Raw genomic sequence first — 17,048 nt, forward strand, 5'->3', positions numbered from 1 at the left:
AACATGATTGATTAGACAACCCGGAATATATTTGTTATGATCGGTTTGAATTGGTGTATGGCCCAATTTCATAGAGCTGCTTAAGCACAAAAGTATCTAAGCACAGCAAAACGATGCTTACCAGAGCCCAGTTTCATAGAGCTGCTAAGCACAAAAAATTTGCTTAGCATGAAATTTTTGCCTTGATAAAAACAGGATTACCAACCAAATTTTCATGTGATTTTCAGGATAAGCAAACAACAGCTGAATACCATTAACAAGCAATATGCAACAAATGGAATATTGGTTGCTATTCCTGATTTCATCAAGGAAGAATTTTTTGTGCTTAGCAGCGCTATGAAATTGGGCCCAGGTGAGCTACCAGGCTCATATGGCTCTTAGCAGAAAACTGTTAAGCTGTATTTTCTGCAAGTAGATCTAACAAATTGGGTTCTGGTAAAAGGAAAGGGTTGCATAACTAAAATGCAAAGGTTAAAAATGATGAACACTCTGATCTGATTACCCCAAAACAGGACAAAGGACTCTAATAAAAAGTGTTTTCATAAATCATTCTTTCTGTCAAAAATACTTTATTATTCTATTTAGAATGGCTACTATACTACATGCAATGAAAAACATGTTACAATATGTAAAGATGATCATACTTTGTACTGTTAGACAATCAAACGTGATGTATCAGGCTTCTTTAAAACTCAATCATATTAACATGTAAAATGATTTTGTAAGAAAAGAGAACGAATCAGATGATGTTTTCAAGAAAAATAAATAAATAACTTAGAATCAGACAGAATGAGTCTCTCAAATTGTTTCTTTTGTCTCTTGGGTCAGTAGGTTTGTTGGTTGGGGAGGGGGGGGGGGGTCTCCCTTTGAAAATTATATGCTTCCACGACTGATTGATTGGGGGCTGGTTATTTGATTTAGCTTTGGCTGTTGGTTAATTCTTGGTTAAGTTTAATCAAAAGAAGAAGGCATGCAGTATTTTTATTTTCCTTACCCTTCAAGTAGGATTGATAAGTTTTACACTTATCTGAGTTCAAACTTGGGTACAGTTTCATAAAGTTGCTTTACCACAAAGTCTTGCTTAAAGATTTCTGCTAAGCAAACATTAGCAGGTAACAAACTATACCTTGGTATTTTGGCTGGTAATCTTGTTCTGGTAAGCATAATTTTATAGTGCTTAGCTAGTTTTTTTCTACACAAGGCTGGAAGTAAGTGGGCCCAGTGACTAAAAGTTATACAATTTGATCTACTGGTTTTTTGTGCTGAATGTTATCTTCCCAGAAGCACTGAATTATTTAATTCCAGAGACTTATATTACCAAAAGGTGGAAATTCCACAATTTCAATAAAATGTTTCATAATAAAGCTTTGGATTCCAGTTACCAATTAATTTGTTTTATCAGCAATGACTCTCATCCCCGCCCCCACCCTCGAATTTCAATATTGAGGGCGCTATTCATAAATTGTATAGGGTCATTTCAACTTTTATCAAAATCATTTTGCTCTAGCTCTCTCTGCACACAAAACAACATCAGAACATTTTGTAAGAAAGTTTATCCCTTCCTCTGTATGATTTAAAAACTTTCTTGTATTATGGCTAGTCCTACGTAAGTGGTCCAATAATCAATTGTTTGAAAGGAAACATTTCATTCAGTATCAAAATAATACATTTTGTGCCAGCTTTATGGCATAATGGTGCACACGGACCACGCCCCTCCTTTTGTTTTCTTAAAGTTAAAATCTCAAGAATTCTGGCAAGGATTTTAGGGAGCAGTTCTGTACACGAGTTTAAAAAGTCTGTTAAGAGTACAGGAATATTTAGGGGGCACCCTCTACAATATTTGGCACGGTACAACAATTTTCATCCCCTAACAGTTTTGAATAAGGGGAGGGGCGGGGATAAGTAAGTGCACCCACCCCGAATGTTATAAACATCGCCCTCTGTTGAAAATAATTTAACATTTGCCTATACGTCATATTAATAATAAACTTGTTTCCTAGTCCATCGTTATAAAATTCGTCGGTGATGTGGTCTCAATGCACTATTTACATACAGTGAAGGCTGCGCGTCATTCTTAGACGACTGCAGGGTAGACTAGCACAAGTTTAGGGCACTAACAAACCACACGTACCGGAAGTATATGGGTTTAGTTTGAGTTTAGAAACTGCAAAAGTCTGAACAAGTTGAAGAAGTCGGACGGTAAGTTTGTCTCAATTTTATTGTAGTTTTCATTTAATTTCACGACTGTTACTTTTCACCTTATGACCAAGCTAGTCTACCCCTTTATTACTAGTTCTTTCAAGTGTTACTGTGAAGGTAGAAAGATACATTTTTTGTTTAGTTCCGGTAACTAAAATAAAAGTATAACTTGACGAGTTTGCAGTTTCTCCCAGCAGTATCACTACATCAGGCAGAAGCAGAAACATTTGCCATAAATGGTTTCCAAAAAGTCAATGATTAATGAATTCAAACACAGTACAACCTGACTACCGCCACGATCATACACGTACTTTGTAGTGTAGGTAACCATTATTATAGGTTACATGCAGTTGCTTTATTTAGTCCGTAGTTGGATTAATATTTTAAAATAGAACATTTTACTTCAAAAGGATTGGTGTACTTTTTGTATCATATAACACAAAACACAATGTCCACAGATTTACATCATTAAATTTTTGCCGTTTGAAGATAATAATAGTATGTAGAAAGCTTGAAACCTTAAAATATTACTTGCTGAGTGAGGTGCTGTAGTTTTTTTTTTTAGAAATAAGTAAAACACTGTGACGATAGTACTTTCAACCTGCTATAATAATTTTCAGCGCATTATGACATCAAACATTATTTTCATGACTTCTTTTTCCCCTCAAAAACTACAGCACCACAGCAAGTTATATTCTAAGGGAACCTTTCTACCATCTTTATCTTCAAACTCAGTAAGTTTGATGTAAATCTGTGGACATTGTGTTTTATGTCCTACAAAAAGAACCCCAAACCCTTTGACCAAGTTCTGTGTATTTGCTTCCAAGAAGCTGGCTGGTCCCAACCATGCTTTTGAACAATTTGGTTTGACAATTAGGGTCCGAGTGAATGCTGTTTATATTATTGATACATGTGTACAATGTGTTTCTCAAATCAACACTCAAAACCAGCGATGACAAAAAATACTCTAAAAACTTACCAAAGACGTCTACAAGTGCAATCAATCATTTTACTCACAATCACAGACATTACTCGAGCTGTACTTTTTCTGATTTGTTTTACATCTTCTTTTTCAGTCGTACTGTTTAGGGTTTGCAGTGATTAACCAATAGAACTAGTTTAGCACGTCATTTCCACTTGTGCACACACAGGAATTGAAAACATTAATAATTTGTTGATAAACTTTTCAATTCAATTTTAATTTTTTTTTTTTTTTTGCAGAAAACTCTGATCTCTTAAACTGAACAGAAAAAAAAACACTTTCTTTTTATAATCATCATGATAAAATTAAAAAAAACAACTATTTTGTGTTAAAATTAGAATGGAATTTTCATTCTGCTCGGTAAAAACAACATCAATCGATTGTCAAGTTTCAGTATGTCAATATCCTGCTTGTAACCACTAAGTTCTACTTTGATACCTCTTCGTTGTATTCAGTCTTTTTTTACAATTGCCATGACTTTGTGTGTAACCACCAAAATATCAAATAACGAAACCACAAGGGAAACTGACAGGGTCAATTTCATTGTCAGTTTCCCTCCATGGTTTATTTTGATATATTGAAACAAAAAGTCACATCCTCTTTTTAAGTGTTTAAACAAATTATCCCTTGGGCTGCCGCTTTCAAGGTTGTGTCTTAAACTTCCCGTTGTATCTTAAACTTGGGTGTGGTCCTCGAAGATAACGATTGTATTGCTTCTAACTGGTATCACCAATGTAGATATTGACAAAATAGGGAGACCCCCAACTTAGGGCTAGATAGCTCAGTTGGTAGTACACCGACAGGTGGATCTGGTAGTCGTTGGTTCAAATCCCACTCTAGACAACTTTTTTTGGTTCAATCTCACAGTACAAAGGAAGTTGTGTATGTATGCCGAAGATCCAATGTACATGTAGTCTCATTTTGGTTAAATCTTTAAAAGCTTATAAACTTTGACCTCATAGAAGGACATTGTTTGAGCTTTTGACTGTCATAAACTGATGCTAGGTTTGTATTAAATCAAATTGTACAAAAATCACACACAGGTTTTATTTGAAGCACTTCATAACCAATTTTACAATAGGCCTAAACAAATAGGTGAAATTACATAACTTATCTGGGAGCTGTTGAAGTTGATGACTTGAACATTAGTTAAACATGTAAATACAGTGCACTGTGTTGCATTCAGTAGTCTACAGTACATGTATCATGTTTCAAGTTGTTTCAAGAATGAAACATAGGCCTATTTGTGTATGTTCAGAGGCTTGATTCTGGTTGTACGAATGTTACAGGAAACGACCCTGTAATTTCATCTCATTTAGCATAAGAAATTAACATTTTGTACTACATCTTGTGGGTACAACCTTCAAGTGTGAAATCTCTTATTGACTACAATCTGCTTTGGGCCAAAGTTTCATAGAGTTGCTTAACGCACAGAAATAGTTCAGACAACATGCTTCAAGGTTACCGGCCAACATAACATTTGACTGGTATTCTGCTCATTGTTGTTCTGACAATACTGAGAATAGCTTAAGAGGCGTACTGTTTTTATTTGAGTAAGCACCACTAGGAAAGACAATATTTATCATTGGTTTACATACTTCATTACTCAATAGAATTGAAAGGTGTTTGTGGGACTCAAATTCAACAATTGAACATAACTGTTATTTGTTTCTACACAGGATCAATGTTTTATTATTCAAATGGAAAACACAAGACTGCCTGACTTGAAAAACACAAGACCGCCTGACTTGTCCAGTCATGCACTTTAGTACAGGCTAGCGAAAAAATTGCTGACCTCGGGTCTGTGCTGTGGTCCAGTGATAAATCCAAGCCCTATTGTATTATACTTGACTTAATAGCCTTCTAAATCCACATCATGCAAAGCTTGAAACATTTAGCATTGATCTACTTGGTGTTGAAAGGTTCTTTCCTCCATTGTATTTACAATTGCCATTGATTGTGCACCCAACCATGCAGACAGCGTCCTTGATTTTACCTAATATGGACGACTGCGTCCCTGTAACACTACAATGCTATTATTACAATCGGTCTTTTAAGGAAGTAGACAATAGTATTTAGTAGGACCTTCTCCTTGACCCAAGATGACCTCTAGGTAAAGTACCACCACTCCTCAATGACATCATGGGATGCTCTGTGATGTTAACCTACATAGTGACACATACTCATTGATCCTGGGTGATTAATATGTTAGTAATGTGGATGTGGTAAAGAGTCTTATTCCGATAGTCTCCACCTGTTTGAAATATTCTTTTCCTTTAAGTTGGTCACTTTTTGGGGATTTATTAAAACTTCAGATTATACCTCTCTTAAAGGCACTAGACACTATTGGTAATTACTCAAAATAATTGTTTAGCATAAAAACTTACTTGGTAAAGAGCAATAGGGAGCTGTTGATACATTTTAGTATTAAACAAATTGTGAGAAACGGCCCCCTCTGAAGTAACATAGTTTTTGAGAAAGAAGTAATTTTACACTAAAATATTTTGATTTGATTATGAGACCTCAGATTCAGAATTTAAAGTCCTGAAATCAAGCATTTGAAAGCACACAACTTCGTGTGACAAAGGTGTTTTTTTCTTCCATTATTTTCTCGCAACTTCGACTCCAAATTGAATTCAAACTTTCACAGGTGTGTTATTTTATGCATAGTGTTGATATAAACCATGCGAGAAGACTGGTTTTTGACAAATTACCAAAGGTGTCCAGTGTCATTAAATGCATCTCTCTTTATCAGACTCAAAGTCAACATTCTAACACAACTTGTTTTTGTTTAAGATATTTCACAGTGAGGTTTTATTATTCAATTGAAAAACACAAGACTGTTGGACCTGGTCCAGTCATGAGTCTACTGGCCCGACACTGTACAAGTACTTGGCCCAATTTCATGGCTCTGCTTACTGCGAATTCTGCACTTACGATCGAGATTCACCGCTTACGTGCAAGCGCTGAATTTCTGCGCTAGCCTTGTAAGCGTAGAATGCCTAGTAACGTGGAGTACGCACACGCAGAAGCCCAAAGTAGCCGCTAACCCGTGAAATACACTTGCCGTAAGCACAGAATTCCCTGCTTATGGTAAGCAGAGCCATGACATTGGGCCCTGGTCTGTTCTCTTATAAGGATGTGGGTACTTCTTGTAAGACAAAACACAATGTCCACAGATTTCTTGTCATTGAACTTAAACAGTTTGAAGATAATAATAGTAGAAAGCTTCCCTTAAAATAATACTTGCTGAGGTGCTGTCGTCTTTTAGATGGGTAAAACAAGTCACAATTATATTTTAGTATGTGAAACGTATTGATCAGTTTTATACCATATTTGGTCATTTGTTTTACATCTTAAAAGTAAAAAACTGAGACAAAAATTATTTAATTAGAAAGGCAAGGAATAAATATTGGTTGTTAGCACCCATAGTCGTTTTAATCCAACATAAACAGTGCGTGGGCATCAACAATTTTGTGCAAAAGTGAATTATTTAAAATATCAATGTGGTTGTTCAATATAATTCTTAGATGAAGATGAAAAAACCAATTACTCCAATCAAGCAGACAATTGGCCCTTTTTCAAATCCATGGCTTTGGCTTTACAATCAGCTTTGTACAGGCTCTGTCGTCTAAGGTGAAGCCCTGAGCTTGTACGAAAAGCAAGCGCAATAGTTGTCTAAACAACAGCCGAAGCCGTAATTTTGAAAAAGTCCATAAATAGGTCTGAATTCAGAGAATGGATTAGTCTGGTATACTCTCAACCATCTCTTACATTGCATACAGTCTGACTATACCTTCACCATATTTAGAGGCAGATACTAGTCTCTCTGTCATCTCTGTTGCTAAATATATTTTATCTCTGGACAAAGTGTTCCACGATTCCATACCGATGACAGTTGGCTTATATTATCATCCAATTATTAGTCATCTGGTTTTCTAGTTACGTCCAACACTCGCTTCTTTCTCGAACTGCCCTTTAAAGGTGGTATACAGCTCTACATGATAGATAGAGCTGACCAAAAAGTCACAGACAGTGTTCATGTTTTTTCGTAATCAACCAATGTATAAATATCTATTCTGTGAAAATTTTGGCTAAATTAGGGCCCAATTTCATAGAGCTGCTAAGCAAAAAAATTTGCCTCGCTTGAAATTTCTTCCTTGATAAAAACAGGACGACATGCACCAAAAAAAAGTTCCATTTGTTGCATATTGCTTGTTACAGGTATTCAGCTGTTGTTTGCTTATCCTGATAATCATGTGGAAATTTTGTTGGTAAGCAAATTGTTGTGCTTAGCAGCTCTATGAAATTGGGCCCTGTCCTGTGAGTCAGGAGTATATAGTGAGGAAGACGTATTGTACATGGTGAAGATTGGGCTTGCATCTTAAAGGCACTGGACACCTTTGGTAATTGTCAAAGACCAGTCTTCTTACTTGGTAGGCCTATATCTCAACATAATAGCATAAAATAACAAAGTTGCGAGATAATAATCAAAGAAAAAAACGCCCTTGTCACACAAAGTTCTGTGCTTTCAGATGCTTGATTTTGAGACCTCCAAATCTAATTCTGAGGGCTTGAAATAAAATTTGTGGACAATTCTTTGTCGAAAATTATGTTACTTCAGAGGGAGCCATTTCTCTCAGTGTTTTATATGGCCAACCTCTCCCCATTACTTGTTACGAAGTAAGGTTTATGTTAATTATTTTTAGTTATTGCCAATAGTGTCCAATGCCTTAACAAACAAGCCTTTCAGTGAAAATTTGTCATAAATGAAACCGGAGCTTTGATTTTATGAACTGCTGTTCCTGGAACTGCCCTTTAAAGGTGTTCTGTACATGATCGATAGAGCTGACAGAAAAGTCACTGACAGTGTTCATGTTTTTTCATGATGAACCAATGTATAATATGACACACATATATATATAAAAAGCTACATAAAAATTTCATTTCATTTCATTCATTTCATTTATTAATTTCACAGGCAAAAATTCAAGCACAGACAATAAGAACAATAAGAAAGCAAAAACAAGAACATACAATACAAAAGCCTTGGCTTGTACAGAGCCTGGACCCTTTATAGTATAAATTAATTGGTTTTAGTTTATATTGATACCTCACCATGCAATGCCTCAAATCCTATAACAAAAATATTAATTGATGAAATGCAGCAAAAATAGCACACAAACAATATTTTTAGAATTAAACTGCTTTTAACAATTTGTTTGCTATACAGCCATCAAAACATATAATAGTAAATCGAAAGTCTATAACAAAAACGAAAATTAACACAACATATGGGTAATTACAAGACTAGATAACTTAGAATTAATAATCATGGTCAAGTAAATGGCGTCATTTTAGACAATATTGGTTATAAGTAGGTTTTTCAAGTATATTTTGAAGGTATGTGGGTGAGCTGATTCCATAGTAGGGGGCCTTGATGTCTGACTGTTTTCATAAATAAAGTGGTCCGAGCCTTTCCAATATGAATTTTAGTAGCTGATCTAGAGTTGTGAATGGGTCCATATTTCGCGAAAAAGAGGAGTCTATGTTACCTGGTATCATTACAAGTTATATTACAAACTTACAGAAAGAGAGGTTATTGAAGTGATGTATTCTGAGACCCAATCGAAATGACGAAGCAATGGTTAAGTGTCTTGCTTAAGAACACAAGTGTCAAGGCTGTGAATGCTGCAGCCAGATGTTCCGTTTGTACCCACTGTCACTTAGCTAAATGTGGATGGATTTGACGATCTGGTGAAAATACTGTGACGGTTTTTTTTTCAACAAGTAGGCCTATACACTGCAACTAGGATTTGAGGCATTGCATGGTGAGGTATCAATGTATATTTGGTTTGCGGTAACACCATGTATACACTGCATTCAGCTGAAGCAGTTTAGGGTCACGGGATAAAATTAGGGTCAGTTGGGCAACCGTAAACTGAACATTTATTTATTATGGGCTAATGGACAGGTCTTTCCTTTGGTTTGAGGCATTAACAGAGGTCAGTCCCAACTAGTTCACTCCCATTAAATCAACAGAACCATGTCCGTTAAAGACACTGGACACTATTGGTAATTGTCAAAGACCAGTCTCCCCACTTGGTGTATCTCAACATAATGCATAAATAACAAACCTGTGAAAAGTTGAGTTCAATTGGTCGTCAAAGTTGCGAGATAATAATGAAAGAAAAAACACCCTTGTCACATGAAGTTGTGTGCTTTCAGATGCTTGATTTCGAGACCTCAAAATCTAATTCTGATGTCTCGCTCGAAATCAAATTCGTGGAAAATTACTTCTTTCTCGAAAACTATGTTACTTCAGAGGGAGTCGTTTCTCAGAATGTTTTATACTATCAACAGCTCCCCATTACTCGTTACCAAGTAAGGTTTTCTGCTAATAATTATTTTGAGTAATTACCAATAGTTTCCACTGCCTTTAACCATGTTCTAACATGTGTAATCTTATATTGATTCCTTGATCGGAACAAGGAAACAATAATTAGTATGGTTCAGATTATAAATGAGTTTCCTCCTTCATAACCCTAACCATTTCCTTTAAGTTTTATTTTGTAGTTTCATTGTTTTTTTAGTAGTTCATGGAATTCCGGTATATAATGGTTATTGTTGTTTTAAATACTTTGGTATGCTTATCGGCTGCATGTTTTACATCTTTTAATCTGTAAAACTCTTTGAAAGGCTTTTTAGGCGGATTTTGGCACTATTTATATTATAAATGCTTTTTATGTAAAATTCATTTATTTATAAGTCTCATGGTCTCTTTCTTTTTTCTTTAGCCCAAATAAAGAGATGATGGAAACGATAAACAGTGGCTGGTTGCCAAGGCAACTGATTATCAAAGCAGCTTTGATGACAGTGGTATTTGCATCATGCTATGCACAATGTAAGTTTATCTCTTGCAGTTTTCAACTTTCTTAAAATTTATCTCATATGTCATCCCACGGTCAGTCTCAACAATAATTTTTTCTTTCATTATTATCTTGCAAATTCGACGACCAGTTGAGCTCAAATTGCCACTGGTTTGTAACTTTCTGCATATGTTGAAAATAAAAATGCAATTTTTATTTCCCAATTTTTGTGTTTTGTGCTTGTCACTAAACAGTCAACACCTTATGATCAGCTTGAATATTAACTCGTTTGGTTCTTTTTTTTCAGCCAATATTTGTTCTGATGCCAAGACTTGTGGTGCATGTATAGTACTAGACCCTTCTTGTGGATGGTGTACAACCGAGGTAGGAAGATTTCTAGGAGTACATTATACATTATGTAACTCTAAATTAAGCCCGGTTCATTATTCCTGTGAATGCGAGAGCAAAGCAAATGTTGACGGTACAAATTGCCAATGAATAATTCGAGCAGTTGAGCTCTGCTGAACTCATGCAAATAGTCACAGCGAAAACAGAGTTGTGATGTCAAATTACGTCAAATTCACTTCGCACTTACAAGGAGTATGAACTGGGCTTTAGTATTGACTGCTTGAAGTGCTATGGTTAAAACTCCAACTCCCGAGGTGATCCCTGGAGCGTTCTATTTTCCCGAGGCGAAGCCGGGGGGAAAATGGAACGGTCCGGGATCACCGAGGGAGTCATAGTTTTAACCATAGCGCGAGTTAAAGCAGTCAATATTTGTTTTATAACACCCCAGCAGACTTTATCATCTTCGTACATGTAATGTTCGTACGCGCATTTCAGATACACAGATGCACAGCTGATTGGGTTCTAGGTGGGTAAAAAGACGTCTGAGTACTGCACGCCGTATGATTGTCATCGGACTATCACACGGCAAAAAATGCACTACCACACGGCCGCCGTCTAGTAAAACTAAGACATATCATGTGACGCGCTCTAAACCAATAAAAAGGCAGAATATTTGTAAGGGGTGTTATAATTTTTATATAATTTTAAACTATAGACGTACACTAGTATCCTCTGATTGTCTTCAGAAGTAAGAAGCGTCGACCTCTGTTTTTCCCTGAATAAACTCAAAAGAGAGATTTTCACATGGTGCTACCACAAACGTCACCTAATTTAACTTTCACTGTTTTAATTCTCTACCATTTTACGTGACTTTAATTGTCTTATACAGATCTTTAAAGATGTCGATGGAAACAGTTACTCACGATGTGATCTCATTCAGAATCTAGAACAGAAGGGCTGCGGGGCTATCAGTAGTCCAAAAAGCACTTCAACAAAAACTAAGGTTTGTAGAACAGAATGGCTACAGGGAGGTCAGTCCCATGAGCACTTGCAACAAAGCTATTGCATCTTAACTAGTATTGTCACAATTCGGTAATCTTTAATAATGAAGCGGTACTTGGGACGGAAGAAGAAGAAAACCTGGGCCCAACTTTCATGGCTCTGCTTACCGCCGATTTCTGGGCCTTCAGATCACCATTCTCCACTTGCGGTGCAAATGCCAATTTTCTACGCTAGCTGTGTAACCATAAAATGACTAGGAACTTTAGCATGCACACGCACAAGCAAAAATAGCCCGCTTACCCATGAAATACACTTGACGCAATTTCCTAAGCTTGCCGATTCTTTGCTTACAGAAGCAGAGACACCAAATTGAGCCCTGCTTTAATACTGTTAGAGAAATTCTGTAAATCGTTGAGCAAGACACCTAGACCCTAACTCGCATAAGGAGCCAAGGAAAGTTTTACTGTATACTTAACAGCAATAAACCAAATCTTATTTATTTTATCTAATCTAATCTAATCTTAGGATGAGCCCCTGAGTGATGCAGGAAGTCAGTCTACGTCTAGAGCAGTACAAGTCAAACCTCAAGCAGTTAGTCTCAAGCTCAGACCAGGTCAGTCAAGAAATAACTGTAGTTTGTGGAAGTATTGTTGTTGTGGCATGTCGTGGTCGAGCAGATCAGAGCTCCAAACTCAAGCTCTAGTGTATTTTTGTGGCGTGTCGTAGATTGCAACTAAGAGCATGGGATTCAAGCTCTGGTGTTTGATCAGCAGCAGGTGGGTTCGTGTCCCGATCGTGACCCTTGTGTCCTTCAGCAAGACACTTAACCATGATTGCTTGGTAAAGTTGAGGAGGTAGTGCTTTCTGCTCTCCCAGCCAGGCTTCTGATGGATGATACCCAAGCCTACCCAGGAGTAGGTAGCAATGGCCCCTAACAAAAACACATTGTAGCCCACACCTTGAAGTGGCCTTCAGGCCTTGTGTGTCTGGCGACTTGCATAATTTATTTTTTTAAAATATGATCTGCGGATTGTAGGTTCGAGTCTTGACGTTTGAATTCATTAGGATTGCTATTCATTTATTTCTCTATTTGTCATTAGGACTACCTGCTGATATCACATTGAGTGTCCGCCAAGCTGAGGACTATCCCGTTGATCTTTACTATGTCATGGATTTATCCAAGTCCATGGAAGATGATCTTAATAATTTGAAGGAGCTTGGAAGCACCCTCGGTGAGTAACAATAAACAATATTTCATATTAGCCTCCACGCCTCCACTGGGCCAAGTACTTAAAGGATTTGGGTACTTTTTCAAAATGTCCATAGATTTACAGTAAACTTACGGGGTTTGAAGATAATGATAGTGGAAAGCGTCCCTTCGAATATTACTAACTAAGGTGCTGTAGTTTTTGAGAAATGAGTTAAACAATGTAATGAAAATACGTTTGTAAATGATCAAAATAATTTTCGTCTCATGCAGCGAAAATTATTTTCATGACATTGTTTTACTCATTTCCCAAAAACTACAGCACCTCAGCACGTAATATTTTCAGGGAAGCTTTCTACTATCATTATCTTCAAACTGTGTAAGTTTAGTGTAAATCTGTGGACATTGTGTTTTTTTGTCCTACAAAAGTTACATAGACCCTTTAAGCAGTATCCAGCAACAGAGTCCAGCATTCTCTTGAAGACGATCAGAGCATACTGATCAAAACATTAAGTCATTAACCACCGGTTCAGTTCAGAACCAACACTACCCAAAAAGAGTTATCAAAAAAACCTCACAAGGGGGGGAAATTCAAACCCAAAACCTTTGCATTGCTGGAGCAGGTGTCAAACCACTAGAACACCGAAATAGCACGGTGGCTAGAGGCTGATCAAATCCTTATGTGTGTATTATTCCAAAATCAATCTCCAGGTCTGATACTTTATGGAGAGCCTCCATGCCCACTGGTCATGCCTTGGTACCCTTGAAATGCTACAGTAGAAATTTACAATTTCATCATAGGGTGCCCTTTACCAAAGAGAAAATGCCTTGGTGCCTTTGCCCTTTCAACAACAAAGCATACAGGTCTGAATCTGTAGGATTTGAAACTTTGCATGGTGGAAATATGATATAGAAAGGTTTGCGGTAACACCATGTAATGACTATCTCTAATGAGTTGGGGTGGTTCTGAAAAAAACCGTTGGTTTCAACTCAACGGTATGCTCTGATCGTCTTCGGGAGAAAAAGGTCTGAATCTCTTTTACTCCAGATTGGATCAAACTATTCATGTAATTTTTGTGTTCTTTTTGTAGCTCAACAAATGAAAGCCATCACCAGGAACTTTCGCCTTGGATTTGGGTCCTTTGTGGACAAGACTGTTATGCCCTACGTGAGCACCGTACCGTCCAAGTAAGTGCTTCGTTGCAACTTTACTCTCTTTCTTTCTCCTTAGTGTGCCATTTCTGTTTTCTTTTAAAGGGTTTGGGTACTTTTTGTACAACACAAAACATGATTATAGTGTGTACTAATGTTTCATGTTTGATTAAACTGTTTTACTTTACTACAGGTTGCTCCATCCTTGCTCTGGCTGTGAAGCCCCTTATGGTTTTAAAAATGTTCTACCACTCGACAACAATACTGATAGTTTTACCGTAAGTAAAGAACATTTCATTTCAAAGTTAATCGTCTGACGTTCCGACCCCTAGAAGAGTCTTTCTCAAAGGGTAGTGACAACACAACAAACACAAAATACATTTAATTTCATAGAGTGGGTGCGTTCGATTAGCTTCCCTGTGTCGTCCCCGCAGTGCTCACTGGGGTGGGCCCCTGACAAGAGCTACATGTACATGTAATCATATGATCACTAACCCTCTCGTTTTGACATCATGCACCTGGGGCCAGCCCCAAGTGACCCGTTCCACAAGCAGGGCACTTGGGACTGACCCGGTTGAGCCCCCGGAATGACGTCAAAGCTATTCAAACGTACCGGGGGGGAGATCGGGGTAATCCCAAGGAAGCTAATCTAACGCACCCGTAGTTGCCTGACATTAACGACCCCCCTAGCTGAGTCTCAAAGGCTAAGTGACAACACAACAATATATTTTGTCTCCCTATTCATTGTGTGTTCTGAGTCTTTCTCTCCTCTCATCTTTTTCCCCTTCACTTCCTATGTAACATTAGTTACCTGTTCATGTTTGTTTTGTTGTCATTTAGCTTTTGTGAAAGACTCTGCTAGGGTCAAATCGTCGAGCTATTAAAGGGAAGGTACACGTTTGGTAGTTACTCAAAACAAATATTAACTTAAAAACTGACTTGGTAACGAGCATTGGAGAGCTGTATAAAACATTCTGAGAAACGACTTCCTGTGAAGTAACATAGTTTTTGAGAAAGAGTTCAATTCTCACTAGAATAATTCATTCATTCAAACTGATATTTATTTCCATACTTCATGAAAACAGAGTATAAACAATGTTTTTAAGGAATAACCAATAAACAAAGCTATTTAATGAGGGTGAGAACAATAAATACATAGAGTAGCTAGAAGTCTTTTATTCCTATCTGAGAGCACACAAATTCGCCCAACAAGGGTGTTAATTCTTTCATCATTTTCTCGCAACTTTGATGATTGATGGAGCCAACATTTTCACAGGCTTGTTATTTTATGCTTATGATGGGATACACCAAGTGAGAAGACTGGTCTTTGGCAATTCCCAAACGTGTACCTTCCCTTTAACTGTTTTGTGGAACCCTACATTTCATTATGCCCAAAATGTTAACCTTTGTGGTTATAATCATTTACTGTTACTAACCAAAAGCCGAAGCTATAATACACCCCTGCATATGATGTCTCAAGACCTAAGCACACCTGAACTGGGCCCAATTTCTTAAAGCCGTTAAGCAGATAACACTGCTTAGCAAATTGTTATGCTAAGCAAAAATAGCTGGCGCACCAGTCACCACAATGTAAACCTCAGCTGGTAACCAGTTTCTGCTAAGCAATATTTTGTCTGTGCTAAGCAAGTTTTTGTGCTTACAGGCTTTATGAAATTGCGCCCTGATATTCCCAAAACTACATGTTAAGTTTACTTTCTAAAACTGCATATAATTATTATAATGTAATTATTTTGATTGTTATTGTAGAGAATTGTCAGATCCCAAAATGCTTCCGGGAATCTTGATGCCCCAGAGGGTGGATTGGATGCTCTTATGCAGGTCACTGTCTGCACGGTACGTAACCTCATTGATGACCTTATTGATGACCCCATTTGTGACCTCGTTGTTGACTTCATTAATGACCTTGTTGATGCGTTATTCTTTTTTTAGAGTGAGATTGGATGGCGTGATCAGGCTCGTCATTTAGTGATATTCACTACTGATGCACCATTTCACTATGCAGGAGACGGCAAGGTGTGTATACAAAACAAACTATACCCATTAGTCCAGGGCAAAATTTCGTAGAGCTGCTTAAGCATAACGAGAAGCTAAGAACAAAATGCTTACCAGAACAGGGTTACCAGCCAAAATACCATGTCACATGTACAATTTGTGACTGGTATCCTGCTTGTTGCTGCTAAGCAGCTCTATGATATTGGACCCAGCTTGTTTATTGAAGAGGATTGAGGGTTCGGAATGCATTCATTATTCTCTTTTAGTTAATGTTAGTAATTGAAATGGGTTAATGTTTATTGACAGCTTGGTGGTATAGTCACCCCTAATGATGGTAGATGTCATCTCAGTCCAACACAGGAGTACCTCATGTCCAAGGAATTGGTAAGTAGTCTTGCATATAGTAATTTTGGTTTTACCCATACACTGATGTGTGTTAGCACTGTATACTCAGTACTTTCCCCGAGTCCTGTACCTATACACTGATGTGTGTTAGCACTGTATACTCAGTACTTTCCCCGAGTCCTGTACCTATACACTGATGTGTGTTAGCACTGTATACTCAGTACTTTCCAGAATCCTGTACCCATACACTGATGTGTGTTAGCACTGTATACTCAGTACTTTCCTGAGTCCTGTACCCATACACTGATGTGTGTTAGCACTGTATACTCAGTACTTTCCCCGAGTCCTGTACCCATACACTGATGTGTGTTAGCACTGTATACTCAGTACTTTCCAGAATCCTGTACCCATACACTGATGTGTGTTAGCACTGTATACTCAGTACTTTCCCCGAGTCCTGTACCCATACACTGATGTGTGTTAGCACTGTATACTCAGTACTTTCCAGAATCCTGTACCCATACACTGATGTGTGTTAGCACTGTATACTCAGTACTTTCCAGAATCCTGTACCCATACACCGATGTGTGTTAGCACTGTATACTCAGTACTTACCAGAGTCCTGTACCCATACACTGATGTGTGTTAGCACTGTATACTCAGTACTTTCCCCGAGTCCTGTACCCATACACTGATGTGTGTTAGCACTGTATACTCAGTACTTTCCAGAATCCTGTACCCATACACTGATGTGTGTTAGCACTGTATACTCAGTACTTTCCAGAGTCCTGTACCCATACACTGATGTGTGTTAGCACTGTATACTCAGTACTTTCCAGAGTCCTGTACCCATACACCGATGTGTGTTAGCACTGTATACTCAGTACTTTCCAGAGTCCTGTACCCATACACTGATGTGTGTTAGCACTGT

The 17,048-nt window shown here is 37.6% G+C and overlaps 1 protein-coding gene across 1 annotated transcript in view; it reads left to right on the forward strand.

Moving 5' to 3' along the window:
• The first annotated feature begins 2,122 nt into the window (after positions 1-2,122).
• The window catches only part of LOC117300026 (integrin beta-1-B-like), a 31,732-nt gene continuing 16,806 nt past the window's right edge, over positions 2,123-17,048 (forward strand). Inside the window, exons 1-11 of the mRNA XM_033783676.1 lie at positions 2,123-2,199; positions 9,979-10,085; positions 10,358-10,434; positions 11,288-11,401; positions 11,926-12,013; positions 12,501-12,632; positions 13,699-13,795; positions 13,953-14,037; positions 15,527-15,613; positions 15,710-15,793; positions 16,079-16,156. Coding sequence (XP_033639567.1) covers positions 9,992-10,085; positions 10,358-10,434; positions 11,288-11,401; positions 11,926-12,013; positions 12,501-12,632; positions 13,699-13,795; positions 13,953-14,037; positions 15,527-15,613; positions 15,710-15,793; positions 16,079-16,156 — 936 coding nt within the window. The 5' untranslated portion in view covers positions 2,123-2,199; positions 9,979-9,991. The remainder of the gene's footprint in view (positions 2,200-9,978; positions 10,086-10,357; positions 10,435-11,287; positions 11,402-11,925; positions 12,014-12,500; positions 12,633-13,698; positions 13,796-13,952; positions 14,038-15,526; positions 15,614-15,709; positions 15,794-16,078; positions 16,157-17,048) is intronic.

Source organism: Asterias rubens, chromosome 15, assembly GCF_902459465.1.
Source record: "Asterias rubens chromosome 15, eAstRub1.3, whole genome shotgun sequence".
Taxonomy (NCBI): Eukaryota; Metazoa; Echinodermata; class Asteroidea; order Forcipulatida; family Asteriidae; genus Asterias; species Asterias rubens.